The sequence below is a fragment of the Ranitomeya variabilis genome, chromosome 6, assembly GCF_051348905.1.
Source record: "Ranitomeya variabilis isolate aRanVar5 chromosome 6, aRanVar5.hap1, whole genome shotgun sequence".
Classification (NCBI taxonomy): domain Eukaryota; kingdom Metazoa; phylum Chordata; class Amphibia; order Anura; family Dendrobatidae; genus Ranitomeya; species Ranitomeya variabilis.
Genome location: NC_135237.1, coordinates 562,918,360 through 562,943,260, shown reverse-complemented (window position 1 = coordinate 562,943,260; position 24,901 = coordinate 562,918,360). Strand labels below are relative to the sequence as shown.

Here is a 24,901-nt window from a genome sequence, read left to right as displayed (position 1 = left end):
AAAGCCGCAGCATCAAACGTCAACTGATAAAAAAAACAAAACAAGAAAAAAAGGAAAAAGTGTACTTAAAAAAATACTGAAAGTAAAAGCAGAATGTAAAACAGTAGCTGAAAATGCCAAAAACCAGACAGAAAAAGGCGCAAGAAAGAAGGGAGCAAATATTTATTTCATTGACAGATTGGGCCGTGAGCAGCGGATCTCTGATTGCAGAGTCCTGGAGATCTGCAGAGCCGCGCTGCGCAGGAGAATGCTCTGCATACATAAACAGCAGCTGATGAGCGACCAGCGCAGCCTAGTGGTGGCCGCGGGGACGACACACAGGGCTCACCACAGCGGCACAGACACTCACCCAGGTTGTCCGTCACTTGGTACAAATCCTTAAAATCCTTCATCCGAAATCCAATCACATCTACGAAGTCTTCTACTAACCGGAAGAGATCCTTCATGGTCAGCGCCATCTGTAAGGAGAAAGCGAGGAGGTCACCCGACACGTGGGGAGCATGGACACATGTAGCAGAGCTCTGCGAGGGCACAGAAAGGAGCCGGTGTCACCTGCAGTCCTATGTAACACCACAGTGATAACCCTCTGAGGACAGATAATGTACATGTCACCTGCAGTCCTATGTAACACCACAGTGATAACCCTCTGAGGACAGATAATGTACATGTCACCTGCAGTCCTATGTAACACCGCAGTGATACCTCTCTGAGTACAGATAATGTAGTAGATGTCACCTGCAGTCCTATGTAACACCACAGATAACACAGTGATAACTCTCTGAGTACAGATAATGTAGTACATGTCACCTGCAGTCCTATGTAACACCACAGATAACACAGTGATAACTCTCTGAGTACAGATAATGTAGTAGATGTCACCTGCAGTCCTATGTAACACCACAGTGATAACTCTCTGAGTACAGATAATGTAGTAGATGTCGCCTGCAGTCCTATGTAACACCACAGATAACACAGTAATGATTCTCTGAGTACAGATAATGTAGTAGATGTCACCTGCAGTCCTATGTAACACCACACATAACACAGTGATAACTCTGAGTTCAGATAATGTAGTAGATGTAGCCTGCAGTCCTATGTAACACTACAGATATCAGTGATAACTGTGAGTACAGATAATGTAGTAGATGTCGCCTGCAGTCCTATGTAACACCACAGATAACACAGTGATAATTCTCGGAGCACTGATGATGTAGTAGATGTCACCTGCAGTCCTATGTAACACCACAGATAACACAGTGATAACTCTCTGAGTACAGATAATGTAGTAGATGTCACCTGCATTCCCATGTAACACCACAGATAACACAGTAATAACTCTCTGAGTACAGGTAATGTAGTAGATGAGACTTGCAGTCCTATGTAACACCACAGATAACACAGTGATAACTCTCTGAGTACAGATAATATAGTAGATGTCACCAGCAGTCCTATGTAACACCACAGATAACACAGTGATAACTCTCTGAGTACAGATAATGTAGTAGATGTCACCTGCAGTCCTATGTAACACCACAGATAACACAGTGAGTCTTTTATTAAATAAAATACTTTCACATGACACTAACTATGATACACTACAAATAGAACACAACAAAACAAAACATAAGAACAAAGCTCCAATCAGACGGCCACAAAAGACAAAAAAGAAACCTACTAATCAGGGACAAGAAAGAAAATTCCAATTAAATAAAGAAAGCAAAAAGAAAAGACAACAAACAAAATACTCATAACTTACATTAATACCCCTGTAAAAATTATAAATAGTAATAAAATCATACAAGACCCCCGGCCCAGCTTCATTCATACTACTATATACAACCCCAACTACATTCACACCGTCCTATATACAATATAAACAATATATACACTATAAACACATTATATACAGATTTATACAACGCCGCAAACACAGCAAAACCCTACTGGTCCCACTGCCTTACCTTACAGCCACCCGCTTGCACCGCCACATACACCCTACAACAAACCTAAATACAATACACTATACAAAATTATTAATTAATTTTTTTTTTATTTTTTTTTTTTTATTTATTTTTTTTTATATATATATACACACACCTACACTAACTATCCCGCCACCCCTGATCCAGCTCTGGCCACAAAGTTCAGGAATTATCCGAGCTAGGATCAGGCCCCAAAGTTTTTCCCCAGGCGGGGCCTGGGCCAGGCCAGATCAGTCTCATATCACCGCTGTTGAAACCCCCAATCCCCCACCCAACCTAACTAAGACCCTCTATTATACACACTATATACAATATATACAATACACTATATACAATATATACATAAACCAACTTCACAACCTACATACTCACCACCCAAGGCTCAAGTTCGATGCCTGCAAACCTTCTATTCAGGGAACAGAGATACAAAACAAAAATCTAGGGTGTAAAGATATCAGCCCACCACCAGGATATAGGAGCGCTAACGGACTAAGGCACCCCGAAGGAGAAACCCCTCCAGAGATGGGCCGCCCTCCGGGCACCCAGTCTTTCGCACTCCAGAGAACGCACCTTCACCAGGGCACCTAGGATGCTGCTACAAACTTCATCTACACGGAGGATTTTATGCTGCGTCGAAACTAAAACTCGTGCGTTCCACGTGAAGTACCTGACCACTGCGCTGACTAAGAATAAAGTGGCTCGGTCCCTTCTCCCGAGGTCTCTGAACGCTCCATAGGCCCACTCGGCATAGGACAGAGTGGCCAGCCGCGGCCAACCAATGGAAGCGCCCAGCCTGTTGTACACCTCTGTATTAAAAGGACAATGAAGCAGGAAGTGCTCCATGCTTTCCAGCATGGTAGCGCAAGCCTCACGGGGACAATTCCTGTCCACGGAGCTCCTGTGCTTCAAATTGTCCTTCACATACAACTTACCTTGGAAGCAGCGCCAAGTCAAGTCCCAATACTTCTTGGGGATCCTGCTAGAATTTAGCAAACTTAACCCAACCTCTAGATCCCGACTTGGGCAGTCCTTGAGGACCAATGGTTTCTGAAAATGCGAAAGCAAGACCCGCATGTCGAGGAGTTTCCTCGGGAGGGACCTCACTTCCCACATTCCCAGACCCCACCGGCGCATCATTTTCAGAACCGGGGTAACATAAGCCGGGAGATGCCCGTGCGGTGTGCGGAGATCCTTCAATCTTCCCCCTGTCTCCCATTCCTGGAAGAAAGGCTGAAACCATCCCTTGCAGGAGAATACCCACGGAGGAGCCCTCTCTTTCCAGAGGTTTGCCACGTTAACTTTCAAAAAGGTGTTCACTAGGAACACCACGGGGTTTACCATATTCAACCCCCCTAGTCTCCTCGTGCGGTAAGTGACCTCCCGTTTGACTAGATTCAGTCTATTCCCCCATAACATCTGGAAGAACAGACTGTAGACCCGTGTCCAGAGAGGCTCTGGTAAGACACAGACGCTGCCCAGGTAGATTAGCAAGGGGAGCAGGAAAGCTTTGCACAGGTCAACCCTTTCCCTCAGGGTCAAAGACCAACCCTTCCATTGGTCCACTCTTTGGGCGACACCTTTGATTCTGCCTTCCCAGTTTTTCGTGGGGTAATCACCCTGGCCAAATTCGATGCCTAGGACTTTGGCATGTTCTTGGGGTTCGGGGAGGGTGTCCGGAAGATCAAACGCGGGATCCCCGCCTCCCAGCCAGAGACTCTCACACTTGTCCTGGTTGACCTTGGACCCGGATGCCTCCGAGTAGCTCTCCACTTCTGACATCACCACCATCGCCTCCTCTTGCGAAGAAACAAAGACCGTGACGTCATCCGCGTAGGCCACTACCCTCAGGATAGCCTCCGGCACCACCCCGCCCATCCCCACCCCCGCCAACGGCCCACAATCGACCCTTCTGAGGAAGGGATCGATCGCAAACGCGTAAAGCAAAGGGCTAAGAGGGCAGCCCTGGCGGACACCGGACTCTACCCCGAAAGGTTGTCCAATCCACCCGTTTACCAGAGGGAAAGTCTCAGCCCCTGCGTACAAGGTCTTAAGCCAGTCCACAAACCCTCCAGGCAGACCATACCTCAAAAGAGTGGACCAGAGGTACTCGTGGTCAACCCGATCAAAGGCTTTTGCCTGATCCAGGGTCAGCAAGAACCCCTTCCAAAGGCCCGCCCTGCCTTGCTCCACGGCCTCTCGGACACCCAGAACAGCACTGAAAGTGCTACGGCCAGGAACGCAACAGTGCTGGGCCTCCGAAAGGAGCCGCGGCGCAAATTTCACCAGCCTGTTGAAGAGTATCTTAGCCAAAACCTTCCTGTCCACATTGAGAAGTGATATGGGACGCCAATTCTCAATGCGTGATGGATCCTTACCCTTTGACAAAATGATCAGAGCCGACCTCCTTAATGATCTCGGCAGAGTGCCCGAGGAGAGACACTCATTAAACACCTGAGTCAAGAGGGGGACCAAGGAGTCCCTAAAGGTCTTAAAGAACTCGGATGTTAAGCCATCCGGACCTGGCGATTTTTTGGGCCGGAGCCCATCGATCGCCAGTCTCACTTCCTCTTCTTTGATCGCTTCTGCCAAACCGCCCAGCGAGAGGTCAGCCCCTGGCTCAGGAACAGCTTCAGCCAGGAAAGCCGACATCCTGTCACGATCCAGTTCCTTCCTTCCCAAGAGGTGCGAGTAGTATGAACTGACGACCTCCAAGATCCCTGATCTGGACCTTCTCAGGGATCCCGTACTGTCCATCAGCCCCGTCACTATCTTACTATTCACTGACATCTTGCAGCTTCTGTAGGGGTCGGGCGAGTAGTACTTCCCGTAGTCCCTCTCAAAAACCAAAGATGCGTGCCTATCGTACTGACACCTCTTTAGCAAGGATTTCACACTGGAGATCGCCTCGCGGCTACCCCCAGTCGAGACAAGTTGCTCGAGTTTCCTCCTCAGGCTCTGATACAGGCGATCCCTGTTCAGGCTTCTGAGGTTCGAGAGTTGCCGGAAGAATCTCGCCACCCGATGTTTGAACATCTCCCACCACTCCGACTTAGTGTTACTTAGGCCCAGCAGCGGTACCTGGCTCTGAAGAAATTCCTCAAAGGACCGTCTTACAGCTTCTTCCTCAAGGAGTGACGAATTCAGCTTCCAATAACCTCTTCCCATCCGAGGAGTCTCTGTAACGCTCAGAGAAAACATAATCAAACAGTGATCGGAGAATTCCACCTCCACAACCGACAACGGCGAGGAAACGGCCTCCTCCTTCAAATAAAACCTGTCTATCCTAGACCTGCACTGACTACCTCTAAAATAGGTGAACCCCGCGTGGCCTGTGTTGTGCCGGATGTGGACATCCACCAGGCGTGCCTCACTTACTATCCTATTTAGCGCGACGCAATCGTAAGCCAGCCGGTCTACGGAACCTCCTCTATCACAGGGTCTCGTGACATTGTTGAAATCCCCTCCAAAGACCACCTGCCGACTCGAAAATAAGTAAGGTTTGATCTTCATGAAGAGACACTTGCGGTCCCACTTGGACTGGGGACTGTAGATGTTAATGAGCCGAAGCTCCTGTCCCCCCATGGAGACATCTAGGATCAAGCATCTCCCCATTTCTAACTCGATCAATCGTCTGCATTCAACCGCTGCGGTCTTAAAAAGGACCGCCACCCCGCTATACGGCTCGGCCGCGAGAGACCAGTAGGAGGGCCCGTGCCTCCACTCCCGCCTTGCTTTATGCATGGTTGATAGGTCGGTCAACCTGGTCTCCTGCAAAAACAAAATGTCGGCGTCAAGTTGGCCGAGAAAATGAAAGGCCGTGTACCTTGCCGCTTCTGACTTTATGCTGGCAACATTAATGGTTGCCAGCGTCAACGGGGTGGGTGCCGCCATCATGATTGATTGAATTAGATAGCCTTTTTCTTCCCACCCCCAACAGTTTCACCCTCTTCCTCTGACAATGATGAGTTTTTAGTGCGCTTAAGACAAACAGACTCATCCATTCTCTCCTTACATACACTCTGGCCCTTGTCTGGTGGTCCTGAGGTAGTCCCCCCCCCAGAAGGCTTTGTATTTGCCCCCTGAGAAGAAGACCCAGCGACCTCCTGAGCCCCAACAACCTTGTCCGCTACCTCCGGCCCCGGGTCCCCATCGCCCCCCTCTGGAGGGGAGTCCTGGAGGGCCCGGAACCGGTTAGAGAGATCCACCAGAGGGGGGGCGGCTGGACCTTCCAATGGCACCTGGATCAGGGCTACGGAGTCAGAGGGGTCGCACTCCGAGGAGGAGGCTCGAGGCCCGGACCCCCTCTTATCCTTAGTTGTTTTCCTGTTACCCTTTTTCTTTTGCTGTGACCACTCCCCCTCTCCCTCATCCAGACTGTCACCGGATGAAGGTTCCTGGGCAGACATGGCGTCCTTTTGCTCCTCTCTTTCAAGTCTCTTGACTTCCTCGCTCAATTCGCTGTCTTTAGGATCCTCAGCTGCAAGTGGAGCACCCGGGTCAGAGTTTAGGGTCATTACTCCCTGCCCCCTTTTCCCATGGCGCTGCTCCTGCCGCCTGATATTGGATGGCGGCAGCCTGCTCCTCACCGGTTCCCTGCCTCCTCCGCCTCTGCTGGTCCCTTCACCGGCGAGATTAGTCCCGGCTTTCGCCTGTCCCGCACTCGCCGCTTTCAGGACCGCATTGGCAAAGGAACGCGGACAGCGACTGAACGGGTGACCGAGGTCACCACACAGGTTACACCTAATCCTGCCACAGGTAGCAGCAAGATGGCCGAGGTCCCCACACAGTGCGCATTTCTGGGTGGTACACTGCGCACTGAAGTGTGTGGGGCTGCCGCACCTGTGACAGACCTTAGGCTGCCCCCGGTAGAAAATCAAGATCCTGTCCCTCCCCAAAAATGTTGAGGAAGGGATATGGGTAACGGTGTTTCCTGAAACCTTCAATTTCACCATGAAGGTCCAGGCTCCTGACCAGATACCATGCTCATCGAGGGTCTTCTCGGGAATACCGACGATGTCGCCGTATCGTCCAACCCAGGTGGAGATGTCGACACAGGAAAGTGACTCGTTACTGGTCAAAACGGTCACCTTCCTGACTGAGTTCTGGCGAGATATTGCCACAGCGAGGAAACCCTGCCATTCGGGGCGACCCCGAGCCAGCTCATGGCGAGACCAGAAAAGCTCAAGGCCCTCCGGTCTCACGAAGCTGACATCGAAGTAGGAGGTCCCATAGGGATGGATCAAGGCGAAGATGTCATATGCCACGAAGCCCATCCCCAGCAGGAGCTCAGCAACCTTTGACCGATCAGGACAGGCATCCTTGCTTACCCACTGGAGACGGGCCACGTTCCTACGGTTGCTCCTCTGCCCTGGTGTTGGCAGAGACCAGACAGTCTCTGCCCCTCTATCTCGGAAGGCGGAAAGACCGTGTCTCTCTATCCAGAAAGACAGATCAACCTCCCTCCCCTCTACATTGATGGAACTCTCCCCTCTCCTCAGGGCGTCCAGGAAGCGCTGTTGCAAGTCACCATCCTCAGGGTCACCAGACAAGGGCGCACTACTACCCCCAGCAGTGACAGCTGCTGAATAGCTTGGGGCTGAAGCCCCCGCCACCGCTGGGGGGGCAGCGGGACCACTACCTGCTTCCCCTCCACCAACACCAGTAATGCTCTCCTCATTCACTCCTCCACTACTCCCATCATTTGCAACATCACTACTCCCATCATTTACTCCACCACTGCTCCCATCATTCATTCCACCACTATTCCCACCATTCACTCCACCACTACTCCCATCATTCACTCCACTACTACTCCCATCATTTCCTGCACAGCTGCTTTCATTCTTCTTACCACTGCCACCACTTCCCGTCACTTTTTTTCCAGTATTCTCACCACCATTTGTCCCAGTGTTCTCTGCACCTGCCACAGTCACATCCATTCCTTCCTCACTTGTGTCTGCTAGCTTCTCTGCACTCACACCTGCCGGACCGGGGGAGGGGTGCAGCACCACACTCGATTTCCCTTGATTGGTGCTGACTCTCTGTTGTGTCCTTGGAGCGCCTTGCCCCCCTACTGCAGCAGTTTGCACTTTATTATTTTGGGCCCGCTGCTCGTTGGGGGGCGCCGCCTGCCCCGCACCCACAGACTTCGCAGTCCTGGTGTCATGCTGGGGTGCTGGAGCACTCTGTCCCCCTGTCACAGCAGGGCGCCTCTTGTTCCCTGCAGATGATTTATCCTTTTTCTGTCCTTTTTGGACACGCTGCTCTCCTGTCACAGCTGCGTGCCTGTTCTCCTTTAAGGCGCACTGCGCCCCTGTCACAACAGTGCGCCCTCCTTTCGCCGCACCATGTTCCTCGGACCTGCCCCCCACAGCCCCGGCGTCGGCCGGCTCAGCCGTAGTGAGCAGGGATGGAGTCTGCCCACACCGTCCCCCTTTCGCAACGGCGTGGACACCCACCTCACCCCCCTCAGCCCCGGTGATAACCGGCTTAGCCGCAGAGGGCAGGGAGGGAAACTCCTCGGGGTCCCCTATGTCCGGCGCCGTGAGTACCTCCACAGCCTCGCCCCCTGCACTGTTCCCCGCACAGACGGCAGCACCGCCGGACGTCCTCCTCCTCTCCCCACCTTGCCTATGCCCCGGACCCACTGCAGAGCCCGTGCGTTTAGGTTTGGTGGGGTTTACACAGGAGGTGGTAGGTGTAACATCATCCATCGGTACATATTTGTAACTCACCACCTCCCGTGCGGTCTCCGTCGTCTTCTTCTTCCTCTTCTTGGTTTCCTCTGCTGGCTCGTCCTCACCGAAGGAGAAGCGGTCCAGGTTCACTGGAGACTCCAGCTGTCTGATCTCCTGTAGCAGACCGCCCTCCTCCTCTTCCTCCGCTGACACTCCAGCCTGTGCTGTCGGAGTCCTCTGCCGTGCCGGGAGGCCGCTTCCCTGTTGTCGGCTCTGCGGCTCACTCTCCCGGCTGGTTCCAGCTTGTAGGACTCCAGTCACGACCACATCGGCGTCCTCCTCCTCCTCGTCGCTTAGGACGCCGGCTGGCGGTTCTCCTGAGGTATTTAACCCCTTCATTTCTGAGAACCGCCGCTGGTTCTTAAACCTCTCCAGGAAGGGACCTGCGCTTTTCTCAATCCCCTCCCGGAGGAGCACTAACCGGGCCACCTCATCTCTGAGGGCTCTTAACCTCTGGGAGGTCACAGGTTTCTCCTTGCTAGAGGCTCGGGTATTCAGGATCCGAGCCTCCCGCAGCTCCTCCTTCAGCTCGGTCAGTGCTTTGCCGGCGTCCTCATACTCACGTAGCATGGCGACCACTCGGGAGGAGAAGGTACTCGTGGACTCGCCGGAGCTCCTCTCCCCCCAGGATGTTCCTGGGCTCTCCTTCCTGGGGCCTGGGGTGCCCCTGTCTCCCTCTCTGGGCGGACGATGAGCCGTCTCAGGGTTGGAGTAGGTGGGTAAGGTTTTCTTCACCCGTCCTGACCTCCTCAGTCCCTCTTGGGCCAGTTGCTGTTGCTGCTGCTCTCTGTCCCCCGCCGGCACAGACCGGGGAACAGAAGCCTGGGAAGCCATGCCGGCCTCCCAGGAAGCCTGCCTCTCCCTGGGGAGAAGAGAGGCAGACTCTGGGCCTCCTGCTGGAAGTCCTGGAGCTCACAATACAGGTGCTGCTCCCAGCAGGGTGTGACTGATTGTGCGCACCTGTCCTCCACACTCAGTCCTATGTAACACCACAGATAACACAGTGATAACTCTCTGAGTACAGATAATGTACATGTCACCTGCAGTCCTATGTAACACCACAGATAACACAGTGATAACTCTCTGAGTACAGGTAATGTAGTAGATGTTGCCTGCAGTCCTATGTAACACTACAGATATCAGTTATAACTCTCTGAGTACAGATAATGCAGTAGATGTCACCTGCAGTCCTATGTAACACCACAGTGATAATTCTGAGAACAGATAATGCAGTAGATGTCACCTGCAGTCCTATGTAACACCACAGATAACACAGTGATAACTCTCTGAGTACAGATAATGTAGTAGATGTCACCTGCAGTCCTATGTAACACCACAGATAACACAGTGATGATTCTCTGAGTACAGATAATGCAGTAGATGTCACCTGCAGTCCTATGTAACACCACAGATAACACAGTGATGACTCTCTGAGCACAGAAGATAATGTAGTAGATGTCACCTGCAGTCCTATGTAACACCACAGATAACAGTGATATCTCTCTGAGTACAGATAATGTAGTAGATGTCACCTGCAGTCCTATGTAACACCACAGATAACACAGTGATAACTCTCTGAGTACAAATATGTAGTAGGTGTCACCTGCAGTCCTATGTAACACCACAGATAACAGTGATTTATTAGTACTAGTTGTGGTGTAATACAGGGGTGACTAGCGCTCACGGGTGTGAATACTTTTACAACCTGCACATATACATTCTCCATGCTGTATAATAACGACATGGTAGCGTTTCCCTATAATCGGTGTTGTCCCTCCTTCATTACGGTAATAATAATGCCGCGGCAGAGACCATCAGATTATCCGGTAGTTCTGCAGATTGTCCTGTTGTCCTGACAACGCGGAGCTGCGCCTTAATCAGCTGTTAGTAAGACGCAAAACAATAATAATAGGAATAACACCGGCGGACGGCAGCAGTAATAACACCGCCATATTGTGATAGAATCGCAGCCAGATGATTATCAGGACAATGTTCTGCTCTGTGGCCGACAACAGACAATGGGAACTGATACTCTGTGCCGCCACTCCATGCAGAGAGTCACCGCCGATCACAGAGGAGCTGTAAAATGTCCTGCAATACTTTGTTTTAACAGTTAAACCAAAAAGACAAGATATAAGTGAAAAGTAGTAACAACTATGTACTATTACCTATATCACACACAGACCTCTATATGGCAGTATCTGCTCTATATGTAATATTACCTATATCACACACAGACCTCTATATGGCAGTATCTGCTCTATATGTAATATTAATTATATCACACACTGACCTCTATATGGCAGTATCTGCTCTATATGTAATATTACCTATATCACACACAGACCTCTATATGGCAGTATCTGCTCTATATGTAATATTAATTATATCACACACTGACCTCTATATGGCAGTATCTGCTCTATATGTAATATTACCTATATCACACACAGACCTCTATATGGCAGTATCTGCTCTATATGTAATATTAATTATATCACACACTGACCTCTATATGGCAGTATCTGCTCTATATGTAATATTACCTATATCACACACTGACCTCTATATGGCAGTATCTGCTCTATATGTAATATTACCTATATCACACACAGACCTCTATATGGCAGTATCTGCTCTATATGTAATATTAATTATATCACACACTGACCTCTATATGGCAGTATCTGCTCTATATGTAATATTACCTATATCACACACAGACCTCTATATGGCAGTATCTGCTCTATATGTAATATTACCTATATCACACACAGACCTCTATATGGCAGTATCTGCTCTATATGTAATATTAATTATATCACACACTGACCTCTATATGGCAGTATCTGCTCTATATGTAATATTACCTATATCACACACTGACCTCTATATGGCAGTATCTGCTCTATATGTAATATTACCTATATCGCACACTGACCTCTATATGGCAGTATCTGCTCTACATGTAATATTACCTATATCACACACTGACCTATATGGCAGTATCTGCTCTATATGTAATATTACCTATATCACACACAGACCTCTATATGGCAGTATCTGCTCTATATGTAATATTACCTATATCACACACTGACCTCTATATGGCAGTATCTGCTCTACATGTAATATTACCTATATCACACACTGACCTCTATATGGCAGTATCTGCTCTATATGTAATATTACCTATATCACACACAGACCTCTATATGGCAGTATCTGCTCTATATGTAATATTACCTATATCACACACTGACCTCTATATGGCAGTATCTGCTCTATATGTAATATTACCTATATCACACACAGACCTCTATATGGCAGTATCTGCTCTATATGTAATATTACCTATATCACACACTGACCTCTATATGGCAGTATCTGCTCTATATGTAATATTACCTATATCGCACACTGACCTCTATATGGCAGTATCTGCTCTACATGTAATATTACCTATATCACACACTGACCTCTATATGGCAGTATCTGCTCTATATGTAATATTACCTATATCACACACAGACCTCTATATGGCAGTATCTGCTCTATATGTAATATTACCTATATCACACACTGACCTCTATATGGCAGTATCTGCTCTATATGTAATATTACCTATATCACACACAGACCTCTATATGGCAGTATCTGCTCTATATGTAATATTACCTATATCACACACTGACCTCTATATGGCAGTATCTGCTCTATATGTAATATTACCTATATCGCACACTGACCTCTATATGGCAGTATCTGCTCTACATGTAATATTACCTATATCACACACTGACCTCTATATGGCAGTATCTGCTCTATATGTAATATTACCTATATCACACACAGACCTCTATATGGCAGTATCTGCTCTATATGTAATATTACCTATATCACACACTGACCTCTATATGGCAGTATCTGCTCTATATGTAATATTACCTATATCACACACTGACCTCTATATGGCAGTATCTGCTCTACATGTAATATTACCTATATCACACACTGACCTCTATATGGCAGTATCTGCTCTATATGTAATATTACCTATATCACACACTGACCTCTATATGGCAGTATCTGCTCTACATGTAATATTACCTATATCACACACTGACCTCTATATGGCAGTATCTGCTCTATATGTAATATTACCTATATCACACACTGACCTCTATATGGCAGTATCTGCTCTACATGTAATATTACCTATATCACACACTGACCTCTATATGGCAGTATCTGCTCTATATGTAATATTAATTATATCACACACTGACCTCTATATGGCAGTATCTGCTCTCCATGTAATATTACCTATATCACACACTGACCTCTATATGGCAGTATCTGCTCTATATGTAATATTACCTATATCACACACTGACCTCTATATGGCAGTACCTGCTCTACATGGAATATTATCTATATCACACACTGACCTCTATATGGCAGTATCTGCTCTATATGTAATATTAATTATATCACACACTGACCTCTATATGGCAGTATCTGCTCTACATGTAATATTACCTATATCACACACTGACCTCTATATGGCAGTATCTGCTCTATATGTAATATTACCTATATCACACACTGACCTCTATATGGCAGTATCTGCTCTATATGTAATATTACCTATATCGCACACTGACCTCTATATGGCAGTATCTGCTCTACATGTAATATTACCTATATCACACACTGACCTCTATATGGCAGTATCTGCTCTATATGTAATATTACTTATATCACACACTGACCTCTATATGGCAGTATCTGCTCTATATGTAATATTACCTATATCACACACAGACCTCTATATGGCAGTATCTGCTCTATATGTAATATTACCTATATCGCACACTGACCTCTATATGGCAGTATCTGCTCTACATGTAATATTACCTATATCACACACTGACCTCTATATGGCAGTATCTGCTCTATATGTAATATTACCTATATCACACACTGACCTCTATATGGCAGTATCTGCTCTATATGTAATATTACCTATATCGCACACTGACCTCTATATGGCAGTATCTGCTCTACATGTAATATTACCTATATCACACACTGACCTCTATATGGCAGTATCTGCTCTATATGTAATATTACTTATATCACACACTGACCTCTATATGGCAGTATCTGCTCTATATGTAATATTACCTATATCACACACAGACCTCTATATGGCAGTATCTGCTCTATATGTAATATTACCTATATCGCACACTGACCTCTATATGGCAGTATCTGCTCTACATGTAATATTACCTATATCACACACTGACCTCTATATGGCAGTATCTGCTCTATATGTAATATTACCTATATCACACACTGACCTCTATATGGCAGTATCTGCTCTACATGTAATATTACCTATATCACACACTGACCTCTATATGGCAGTATCTGCTCTATATGTAATATTACCTATATCACACACTGACCTCTATATGGCAGTATCTGCTCTACATGTAATATTACCTATATCACACACTGACCTCTATATGGCAGTATCTACTCTATATGTAATATTAATTATATCACACACTGACCTCTATATGGCAGTATCTGCTCTCCATGTAATATTACCTATATCACACACTGACCTCTATATGGCAGTATCTGCTCTATATGTAATATTACCTATATCACACACTGACCTCTATATGGCAGTACCTGCTCTACATGGAATATTATCTATATCACACACTGACCTCTATATGGCAGTATCTGCTCTATATGTAATATTAATTATATCACACACTGACCTCTATATGGCAGTATCTGCTCTACATGTAATATTACCTATATCACACACTGACCTCTATATGGCAGTATCTGCTCTACATGTAATATTACCTATATCACACACTGACCTCTATATGGCAGTATCTGCTCTATATGTAATATTACCTATATCACACACTGACCTCTATATGGCAGTATCTGCTCTACATGTAATATTACCTATATCACACACTGACCTCTATATGGCAGTATCTGCTCTATATGTAATATTAATTATATCACACACTGATCTCTATATGGCAGTATCTGCTCTACATGTAATATTACCTATATCACACACTGACCTCTATATGGCAGTATCTGCTCTATATGTAATATTACCTATATCACACACTGACCTCTATATGGCAGTACCTGCTCTACATGGAATATTATCTATATCACACACTGACCTCTATATGGCAGTATAAGTATATGCTCTACATGTAATATTACCTATATCACACACTGACCTCTATATGGCAGTATCTGCTCTATATGTAATATTATCTATATCACACACTGACCTCTATATGGCAGTACCTGCTCTACATGGAATATTACCTATATCACACACTGACCTCTATATGGCAGTATAAGTATATGCTCTACATGTAATATTACCTATATCACACACTGACCTCTATATAGCAGTATCTGCTCTATATGTAATATTACCTATAACACACTGACCTCTATATGGCAGTATCTGCTCTATATGTAATATTACCTATATTACACACTGACCTCAATATGGAGGTATCTGCAGTATATGTAATATTACCTATATCACACACTGACCTCTATATGGAAGTATCTGCAGTATATGTTATATTACCTATATCACACACTGACCTCTATATAGCAGTATCTGCTCTATATGTAATATTACCTACGGTAAATCGCATACTAACCAATATATGACAGTATCTGCTCTATATGTAACACTACCAATATCACATACTGACCTCTATATGGCATATGTACTGCAGGAAGCAGCAGCCATCATATCTAATGTACCAGTAAAAAACATGTGCGCAATTTAATTATTTGATGATGGGGTCATCATACAGTGTTTGGGAGGAATGTATTGTGAGGACATCACACAGTGTTGAAAGAATGTATTGTGGGGTCATCATACTGTGTGTGGGGAATGTAGTGTGGGGGCATCATACTGTGTGTGGGGAAATGTACTGAGGGGGTATCATACTATATGTGGGGGTATGTACTGTGGGGTATCATACTGTGTGTGGGGAAATGCACTGTGGGGGTATCATACTATATGTGGGGGAATATACTGTCGGGACATCATACTGTGTGTGAGGAAATGTACTCTGGGGATATCATACTGTGTGTGAGGAAATGTACTCTGGGGATATCATACTGTGTGTGGGGGGAATATACTGTGAGAACATCATACTGTGTGTGAGGGAATGTACTCTGGGGATATCATACTGTGTGTGGGGGAATGTACTCTGGGGATATCATACTGTGTGTGGGGGGAATGTACTGTGGAGACATCATACTGTGTGGGGGGGAATGTAGTGTGGGGACATCACACTGTGTGTGGGGGAATGTACTTTGGGGACATCATACTGTGTGTGGTGGAATATACTGTGGTACATCATACTGTGTGTGGGGAATATACTGTGGGACATCATACTGTGTGCGGGGGAATGTACTGTGGGGACATCATATTGTGTGTGGGGAATGTACTGTGGGGACATAATACTGTGTGTGGGGAATTTACTGAGGGGATATCATACTGCGTGTGGGGGAATGTACTGTGGAGACAACATACTGTGTGTGGGGGAATATACTGTGGGGACATCATACTGCGTGTGAGGGAATGTACTGTGGGGACATCATACTGTGTGTGAGGGAATGTACTGTGGGGACATCATACTGTGTGTGGGGGAATATACTGTGGGGACATCATACTGTGTGTGGGGAATGTACTGTGGGGACATCATACTGTGTGTGGGGGAATATACTGTGGGGACGACATACTGTGTGTGGGGAATGTACTGTGGGGACATCATACTGTGTGTGGGGGAATATACTGTGGGGGACATCATACTGTATATGGGGAAATGTATTGTAGGGACATCATACTGGGTGTGGGGGAATGTACTGTGGGGACATCATACTGAGTGTGGGGGAATATACTGGGGGACATCATACTGTGTGTGGGGAATGTACTGTGGGGAGATCATACTGTGTGTGGGGGAATGTACTGTGGGGACATCATACTGTGTGTGGGGAAATGTACTGTGGGGACATCATACTGAGTGTGGGGGAATATACTGTGGGGACATCATAATGTGTGTGGGGAATGTACTGTGGGGACATCATACTGTGTGGGGGGGAATATACTGTGGGGACATCATACTGTGTGTGGGGGAATATACTGTGGGGACATCATATTTTGTGTGGGGGAATGTACTGGGGGACATCATACTGTGTGTGGGGGAATGTACTGTGGGGATATCATACTGTGTGGGGGAGAATGTACTGTGGGGACATCATACTGTGTGTGGGGAAATGTACTGTGGGGACATCATACTGAGTGTCGGGGAATGTACTTTGGGGACATCATACTGAGTGTGGGGGAATATACTGTGGGGACATCATACTGTGTGTGGGGAATGTACTGTGGGGACATAATACTGTGTGGGGGAATATACTGTGGGGACATCATACTGTGTGTGGGGAATGTACTGTGGGGACATCATACTGTGTGTGGGGGAATATACTGTGGGGACATCATACTGTGTGTGGGGAAATTTACTGGGGGACATCATACTGTGTGTGGGGGAATGTACGGTGGGGATATCATACTGTGTGGGGGAATGTACTGTGGGGACATCATACTGTGTGTGGGGAAATGTACTGTGCTGACATCATACTGAGTGTGGGAGAATATACTGTGGGGACATCATACTGTGTGTGGGGAATGAACTGTGGGGACATCATACTGTGTGTGGGGAATGAACTGTGGGGACATCATACTGTGTGTGGGGGAATGTACTGTGGGGACATCATACTGTGTTTGGGGAATGTACTGTGGGGACATCATACTGTGTGTGGGGAATGAACTGTGGGGACATCATACTGTGTGTGGGGAATGAACTGTGGGGACATCATACTGTGTGTGGGGGAATGTACTGTGGGAACATCATACTGTGTTTGGGGAAATGTACTGTGGGGACATCATACGGAGTGTCGGGGAATGTACTGTGGGGATATCATACTGTGTGTGGGGGAATGTACTGTGGGGGCATCATACTGAGTGTGGGGAATGTACTGTGGGGACATCATACTGAGTGTGGGAGAATATACTGTAGGGACATCATACTGTGTGTGGGGAATGAACTGTGGGGACATCATACTGTGTGTGGGGAATGAACTGTGGGGACATCATACTGTGTGTGGGGAATGTACTGTGGGGACATCATACTGTGTTTGGGGAATGTACTGTGGGGACATCATACTGTGTGTGGGGGAATGTACTGGGGGACATCATACTGTGTGTGGGGGAATGTACTGTGGGGATATCATACTGTGTGTGGGGAATGTACTGTGGGGACATCATACTGTGTGTGGGGAAATGTACTGTGGGGACATCATACGGAGTGTCGGGGAATGTACTGTGGGGATATCATACTGAGTGTGGGGGAATGTACTGTGGGGGTATCATACTGAGTGTGGGGAATGTACTGTGGGGACATCATACTGGGTGTGGGAGAATATACTGTAGGGACATCATACTGTGTGTGGGGAATGAACTGTGGGGACATCATACTGTGTGTGGGGAATGTACTGTGGGTACATAATACTGTGTGTGGGGGAATATACTGTGGGGACATCATACTGTGTGTGGGGAATGTACTGTGGGGACATCATACTGTGTGTGGGGGAATATACTGTGGGGACATCATACTGTGTGTGGGGGAATTTACTGGGGGACATCATACTGTGTGTGGGGGAATGTACTGTGGGGATATCATACTGTGTGTGGGAGAATGTACTGTGGGGACATCATACTGTGTGTGGGGAAATGTACTGTGCTGACATCATACTGAGCGTGGGAGAATATACTGTGGGGACATCATACTGTGTGTGGGGAATGAACTGTGGGGACATCATACTGTGTGTGGGGAATGAACTGTGGGGACATCATACTGTGTGTGGGGGAATGTACTGTGGGGACATCATACTGTGTTTGGGGAATGTACTGTGGGGACATCATACTGTGTGTGGGGGAATGTACTGGGGGACATCATACTGTGTGTGGGGGAATGTACTGTGGGGAGATCATACTGTGTGTGGGGAATGTACTGTGGGGACATCATACTGAGTGTGGGGAATATACTGTGGGGACATCATACTGAGTGTGGGAGAATATACTGTAGGGACATCATACTATGTGTGGGGAGTGAACTGTGGGGACATCATACTGTGTGTGGGGAATGTACTGTGGGGACATAATACTGTGTGTGGGGGAATATACTGTGGGGACATCATACTGTGTGTGGGGAATGTACTGTGGGGACATCATACTGTGTGTGGGGGAATGTACTGTGGGGACATCATACTGTGTGTGGGGGAATTTACTGGGGGACATCATACTGTGTGTGGGGGAATGTACTGTGGGGATATCATACTGTGTGTGGGAGAATGTACTGTGGGGACATCATACTGTGTGTGGGGAAATGTACTGTGCTGACATCATACCGAGTGTGGGAGAATATACTGTGGGGACATCATACTGTGTGTGGGGAATGAACTGTGGGGACATCATACTGTGTGTGGGGAATGAACTGTGGGGACATCATACTGTGTGTGGGGAATGTACTGTGGGGACATCATACTGTGTTTGGGGAATGTACTGTGGGGACATCATACTGTGTGTGGGGGAATGTACTGGGGGACATCATACTGTGTGTGGGGGAATGTACTGTGGGGATATCATGCTGTGTGTGGGGAATGTACTGTGGGGACATCATACTGTGTGTGGGGAAATGTACTGTGGGGACATCATACGGAGTGTCGGGGAATGTACTGTGGGGATATCATACTGTGTGTGGGGGAATGTACTGTGGGGGCATCATACTGAGTGTGGGGAATGTACTGTGGGGACATCATACTGAGTGTGGGAGAATATACTGTAGGGACATCATACTGTGTGTGGGGAATGAACTGTGGGGACATCATACTGTGTGTGGGGAATGTACTGTGGGGACATAATACTGTGTGTGGGGGAATATACTGTGGGGACATCATACTGTGTGTGGGGAATGTACTGTGTGTGGGGGAATATACTGTGGGGACATCATACTGTGTGTGGGGGAATTTACTGGGGGACATCATACTGTGTGTGGGGGAATGTACTGTGGGGATATCATACTGTGTGTGGGAGAATGTACTGTGGGGACATCATACTGTGTGTGGGGAAATGTACTGTGCTGACATCATACCGAGTGTGGGAGAATATACTGTGGGGACATCATACTGTGTGTGGGGAATGAACTGTGGGGACATCATACTGTGTGTGGGGAATGAACTGTGGGGACATCATACTGTGTGTGGGGAATGTACTGTGGGGACATCATACTGTGTTTGGGGAATGTACTGTGGGGACATCATACTGTGTGTGGGGGAATGTACTGGGGGACATCATACTGTGTGTGGGGGAATGTACTGTGGGGATATCATACTGTGTGTGGGGAATGTACTGTGGGGACATCATACTGTGTGTGGGGAAATGTACTGTGGGGACATCATACGGAGTGTCGGGGAATGTACTGTGGGGATATCATACTGTGTGTGGGGGAATGTACTGTGGGGGCATCATACTGAGTGTGGGGAATGTACTGTGGGGACATCATACTGAGTGTGGGAGAATATACTGTAGGGACATCATACTGTGTGTGGGGAATGAACTGTGGGGACATCATACTGTGTGTGGGGAATGTACTGTGGGGACATAATACTGTGTGTGGGGGAATATACTGTGGGGACATCATACTGTGTGTGGGGAATGTACTGTGGGGACATCATACTGTGTGTGGGGGAATATACTGTGGGGACATCATACTGTGTGTGGGGGAATTTACTGGGGGACATCATACTGTGTGTGGGGGAATGTACTGTGGGGATATCATACTGTGTGTGGGAGAATGTACTGTGGGGACATCATACTGTGTGTGGGGAAATGTACTGTGCTGACATCATACTGAGTGTGGGAGAATATACTGTGGGGACATCATACTGTGTGTGGGGAATGAACTGTGGGGACATCATACTGTGTGTGGGGAATGAACTGTGGGGACATCATACTGTGTGTGGGGGAATGTACTGTGGGGACATCATACTGTGTTTGGGGAATGTACTGTGGGGATATCATACTGTGTGTGGGGGAATGTACTGGGGGACATCATACTGTGTGTGGGGGAATGTACTGTGGGGATATCATACTGTGTGTGGGGAATGTACTGTGGGGACATCATACTGAGTGTGGGGGAATATACTGTGGGGACATCATAATGTGTGTGGGGAATGTACTGTGGGGACATCATACTGTGTGTGGGGGAATATACTGTGGGGACATCATACGGTGTGTGGGGGAATATACTGTGGGGACATCATACTTTATGTGGGGGAATGTACTGTGGGGACACCATACTGAGTGTGGGGAATGTACTGTGGGGACATCATACTGAGTGTGGGGAATGTACTGTGGGGACATCATACTGAGTGTGGGAGAATATACTGTAGGGACATCATACTGTGTGTGGGGAATGAACTGTGGGGACATCATACTGTGTGTGGGGAATGTACTGTTGGGACATAATACTGTGTGTGGGGGAATATACTGTGTGTGGGGAATGTACTGTGGGGACATCATACTGTGTGTGGGGGAATATACTGTGGGGACATCATACTTTGTGTGGGGGAATGTACTGGGGGACATCATACTGTGTGTGGGGGAATGTACTGTGGGGACATCATACTGAGTGTGGGGAATGTACTGTGGGGACATCATACTGAGTGTGGGAGAATATACTGTAGGGACATCATACTGTGTGTGGGGAATGAACTGTGGGGACATCATACTGTGTGTGGGGAATGTACTGTTGGGACATAATACTGTGTGTGGGGGAATATACTGTGTGTGGGGAATGTACTGTGGGGACATCATACTGTGTGTGGGGGAATATACTGTGGGAACATCATACTGTGTGTGGGGGAATTTACTGGGGGACATCATACTGTGTGTGGGGGAATGTACTGTGGGGACATCATACTGTGTGTGGGGAATGTACTGTGGGGACATCATACTGTGTGTGGGGGAATATACTGTGGGGACATCATACTGTGTGTGGGGGAATTTACTGGGGGACATCATACTGTGTGTGGGGGAATGTACTTTGGGGACATCATACTGAGTGTGGGGAATGTACTGTGGGGAAATCATACTGAGTGTGGGAGAATATACTGTAGGGACATCATACTGTGTGTGGGGAATGAACTGTGGGAACATCATACTGTGTGTGGGAATGTACTGTGGGGACATAATACTGTGTGGGGGGGAATATACTGTGGGGACATCATACTGTGTGTGGGGGAATTTACTGGGGGACATCATACTGTGTGTGGGGGAATGTACTGTGGAGACATCATACTGTGTGTGGGGGGAATGTACTGTGGGGACATCATACTGAGTGTGGGGAATGTACTGTGGGGACATCATACTGTGTGTGGGGGAATATACTGTGGGGACATCATACTGTGTGTGGGGGAATTTACTGGGGGACATCATACTGTGTGTGGGGGAATGTACTTTGGGGACATCATACTGAGTGTGGGGAATGTACTGTGGGGAAATCATACTGAGTGTGGGAGAATATACTGTAGGGACATCATACTGTGTGTGGGGAATGAACTGTGGGAACATCATACTGTGTGTGGGAATGTACTGTGGGGACATCATACTGTGTGTGGGGGAATATACTGTGGGGACATCATACTGTGTGTGGGGGAATTTACTGGGGGACATCATACTGTGTGTGGGGGAATGTACTGTGGAGACATCATACTGTGTGTGGGGGGAATGTACTGTGGGGACATCATACTGAGTGTGGGGAATGTACTGTGGGGACATCATACTGAGTGTGGGAGAATATACTGTAGGGACATCATACTGTGTGTGGGGAATGAACTGTGGGGACATCATACTGTGTGTGGGGAATGTACTGTGGGGACATAATACTGTGTGTGGGGGAATATACTGTGGGGACATCATACTGTGTGTGGGGAATGTACTGTGGGGACATCATACTATGTGTGGGGGAATATACTGTGGGGACATCATACTGTGTGTGGGGGAATTTACTGGGGGACATCATACTGTGTGTGGGGGAATGTACTGTGGGGATATCATACTAAGTGTGGGGGAATGTACTGTGGGGACATCATACTGTGTGTGGGGAAATGTACTGTGCTGACATCATACTGAGTGTGGGAGAATATACTGTGGGGACAGCATACTGTGTGTGGGGAATGAACTGTGGGGACATCATAATGTGTGTGGGGAATGAACTGTGGGGACATCATACTGTGTGTGGGGGAATGTACTGTGGGGACATCATACTGTGTTTGGGGAATGTACTGTGGGGACATCATACTGTGTGTGGGGGAATGTACTGGGGGACATCATACTGTGTGTGGGGGAATGTACTGTGGGGATATCATACTGTGTGTGGGGAATGTACTGTGGGGACATCATACTGTGTGTGGGGAAATGTACTGTGGGGACATCATACTGAGTGTGGGGGAATATACTGTGGGGACATCATAATGTGTGTGGGGAATGTACTGTGGGGACATCATACTGTGTGTGGGGGAATATACTGTGTGGACATCATACTGTGTGTGGGGGAATATACTGTGGGGACATCATACTTTGTGTGGGGGAATGTACTGGGGGACATCATACTGTGTGTGGGGGAATGTACTGTGGGGATATCATACTGTGTGGGGGAGAATGTACTGTGGGGACATCATACTGTGTGTGGGGAAATGTACTGTGGGGACATCATACTGAGTGTCGGGGAATGTACTTTGGGGACATCATACTGAGTGTGGGGGAATATACTGTGGGGACATCATACTGTGTGTGGGGAATGTACTGTGGGGACATAATACTGTGTGTGGGGGAATATACTGTGGGGACATCATACTGTGTGTGGGGAATGTACTGTGGGGACATCATACTGTGTGTGGGGGAATATACTGTGGGGACATCATACTGTGTGTGGGGGAATTTACTGGAGGACATCATACTGTGTGTGGGGAATGTACTGTGGGGACATCATACTGTGTGTGGGGAAATGTACTGTGGGGACATCATACGGAGTGTCGGGGAATGTACTGTGGGGATATCATACTGTGTGTGGGGGAATGTACTGTGGGGACATCATACTGAGTGTGGGGAATGTACTGTGGGGACATCATACTGAGTGTGGGAGAATATACTGTAGGGACATCATACTGTGTGTGGGGAATGAACTGTGGGGACATCATACTGTGTGTGGGGGAATATACTGTGGGGACATCATACTGAGTGTGGGGAATGTACTGTGGGGACATCATACTGTGTGTGAGGAATGTACTGTGGGGTCATCAAACTATGTGTGGGGGAATGTATTGTGGGGACATCATACTGTGTATGGGGGAATGTACTGTGGGGACACCATACTGTGCCTGGGACAATGTTCTGTGGGGACATTGTACTGTGTATAGGGGAATGTACTATGGGGGTCTTCATACAGTGTGTGGGTTAATGCACTATGGGGGTATCATATAGTGTGTGGGGGGGTGTACTGTGAGGACAATCATACTGGGTGTGGAGACACAGCATTGTATCTTAATTAACCATATGACTATTTTTAGCAAGTGAGAAAGAATATCTATATGTTGACTTTTGAATATATGTGTTTCTTTCTGGTTGGTTAAGAAAACAGACTTTTGATTTTGTAAGCCTGAAATATTGATTTGTAAGTTGACATTTGATGTAACATTGTGCTCTTATCCTTGATGTCTAGTGATGTTTACTGATATGCTAATTAGGCATTGTCTAGATCACAGTTTGCTGGCATTCCAAACAGAGGAGGAAAATCTATGCAAATAGATTACATAATCAAACAGTGCGAGATGGTAGTCACCATTCTTCCCCTTATTTATGATGCTTGACTGAAAGACACTTGTTAAACATAAAAAGAGGTGATATGCCTCTCTGATGGGGTGAAAGACAGATATTCAGCCAAAACATCCAAACATCCAAAGGACCAGAGACAG

General features: G+C 47.1%; 1 protein-coding gene across 9 annotated transcripts in view; it reads right to left on the bottom strand.

Moving 5' to 3' along the window:
- The window catches only part of ADGRB1 (adhesion G protein-coupled receptor B1), a 478,004-nt gene that overhangs the window by 255,055 nt on the left and 198,048 nt on the right, over positions 1-24,901 (bottom strand). For all 9 annotated transcript variants that reach the window (XM_077271339.1, XM_077271330.1, XM_077271332.1 and 6 more), the window contains exon 12: positions 350-458. In XM_077271339.1, the coding sequence (XP_077127454.1) occupies positions 350-458 (109 nt within the window). The remainder of the gene's footprint in view (positions 1-349; positions 459-24,901) is intronic.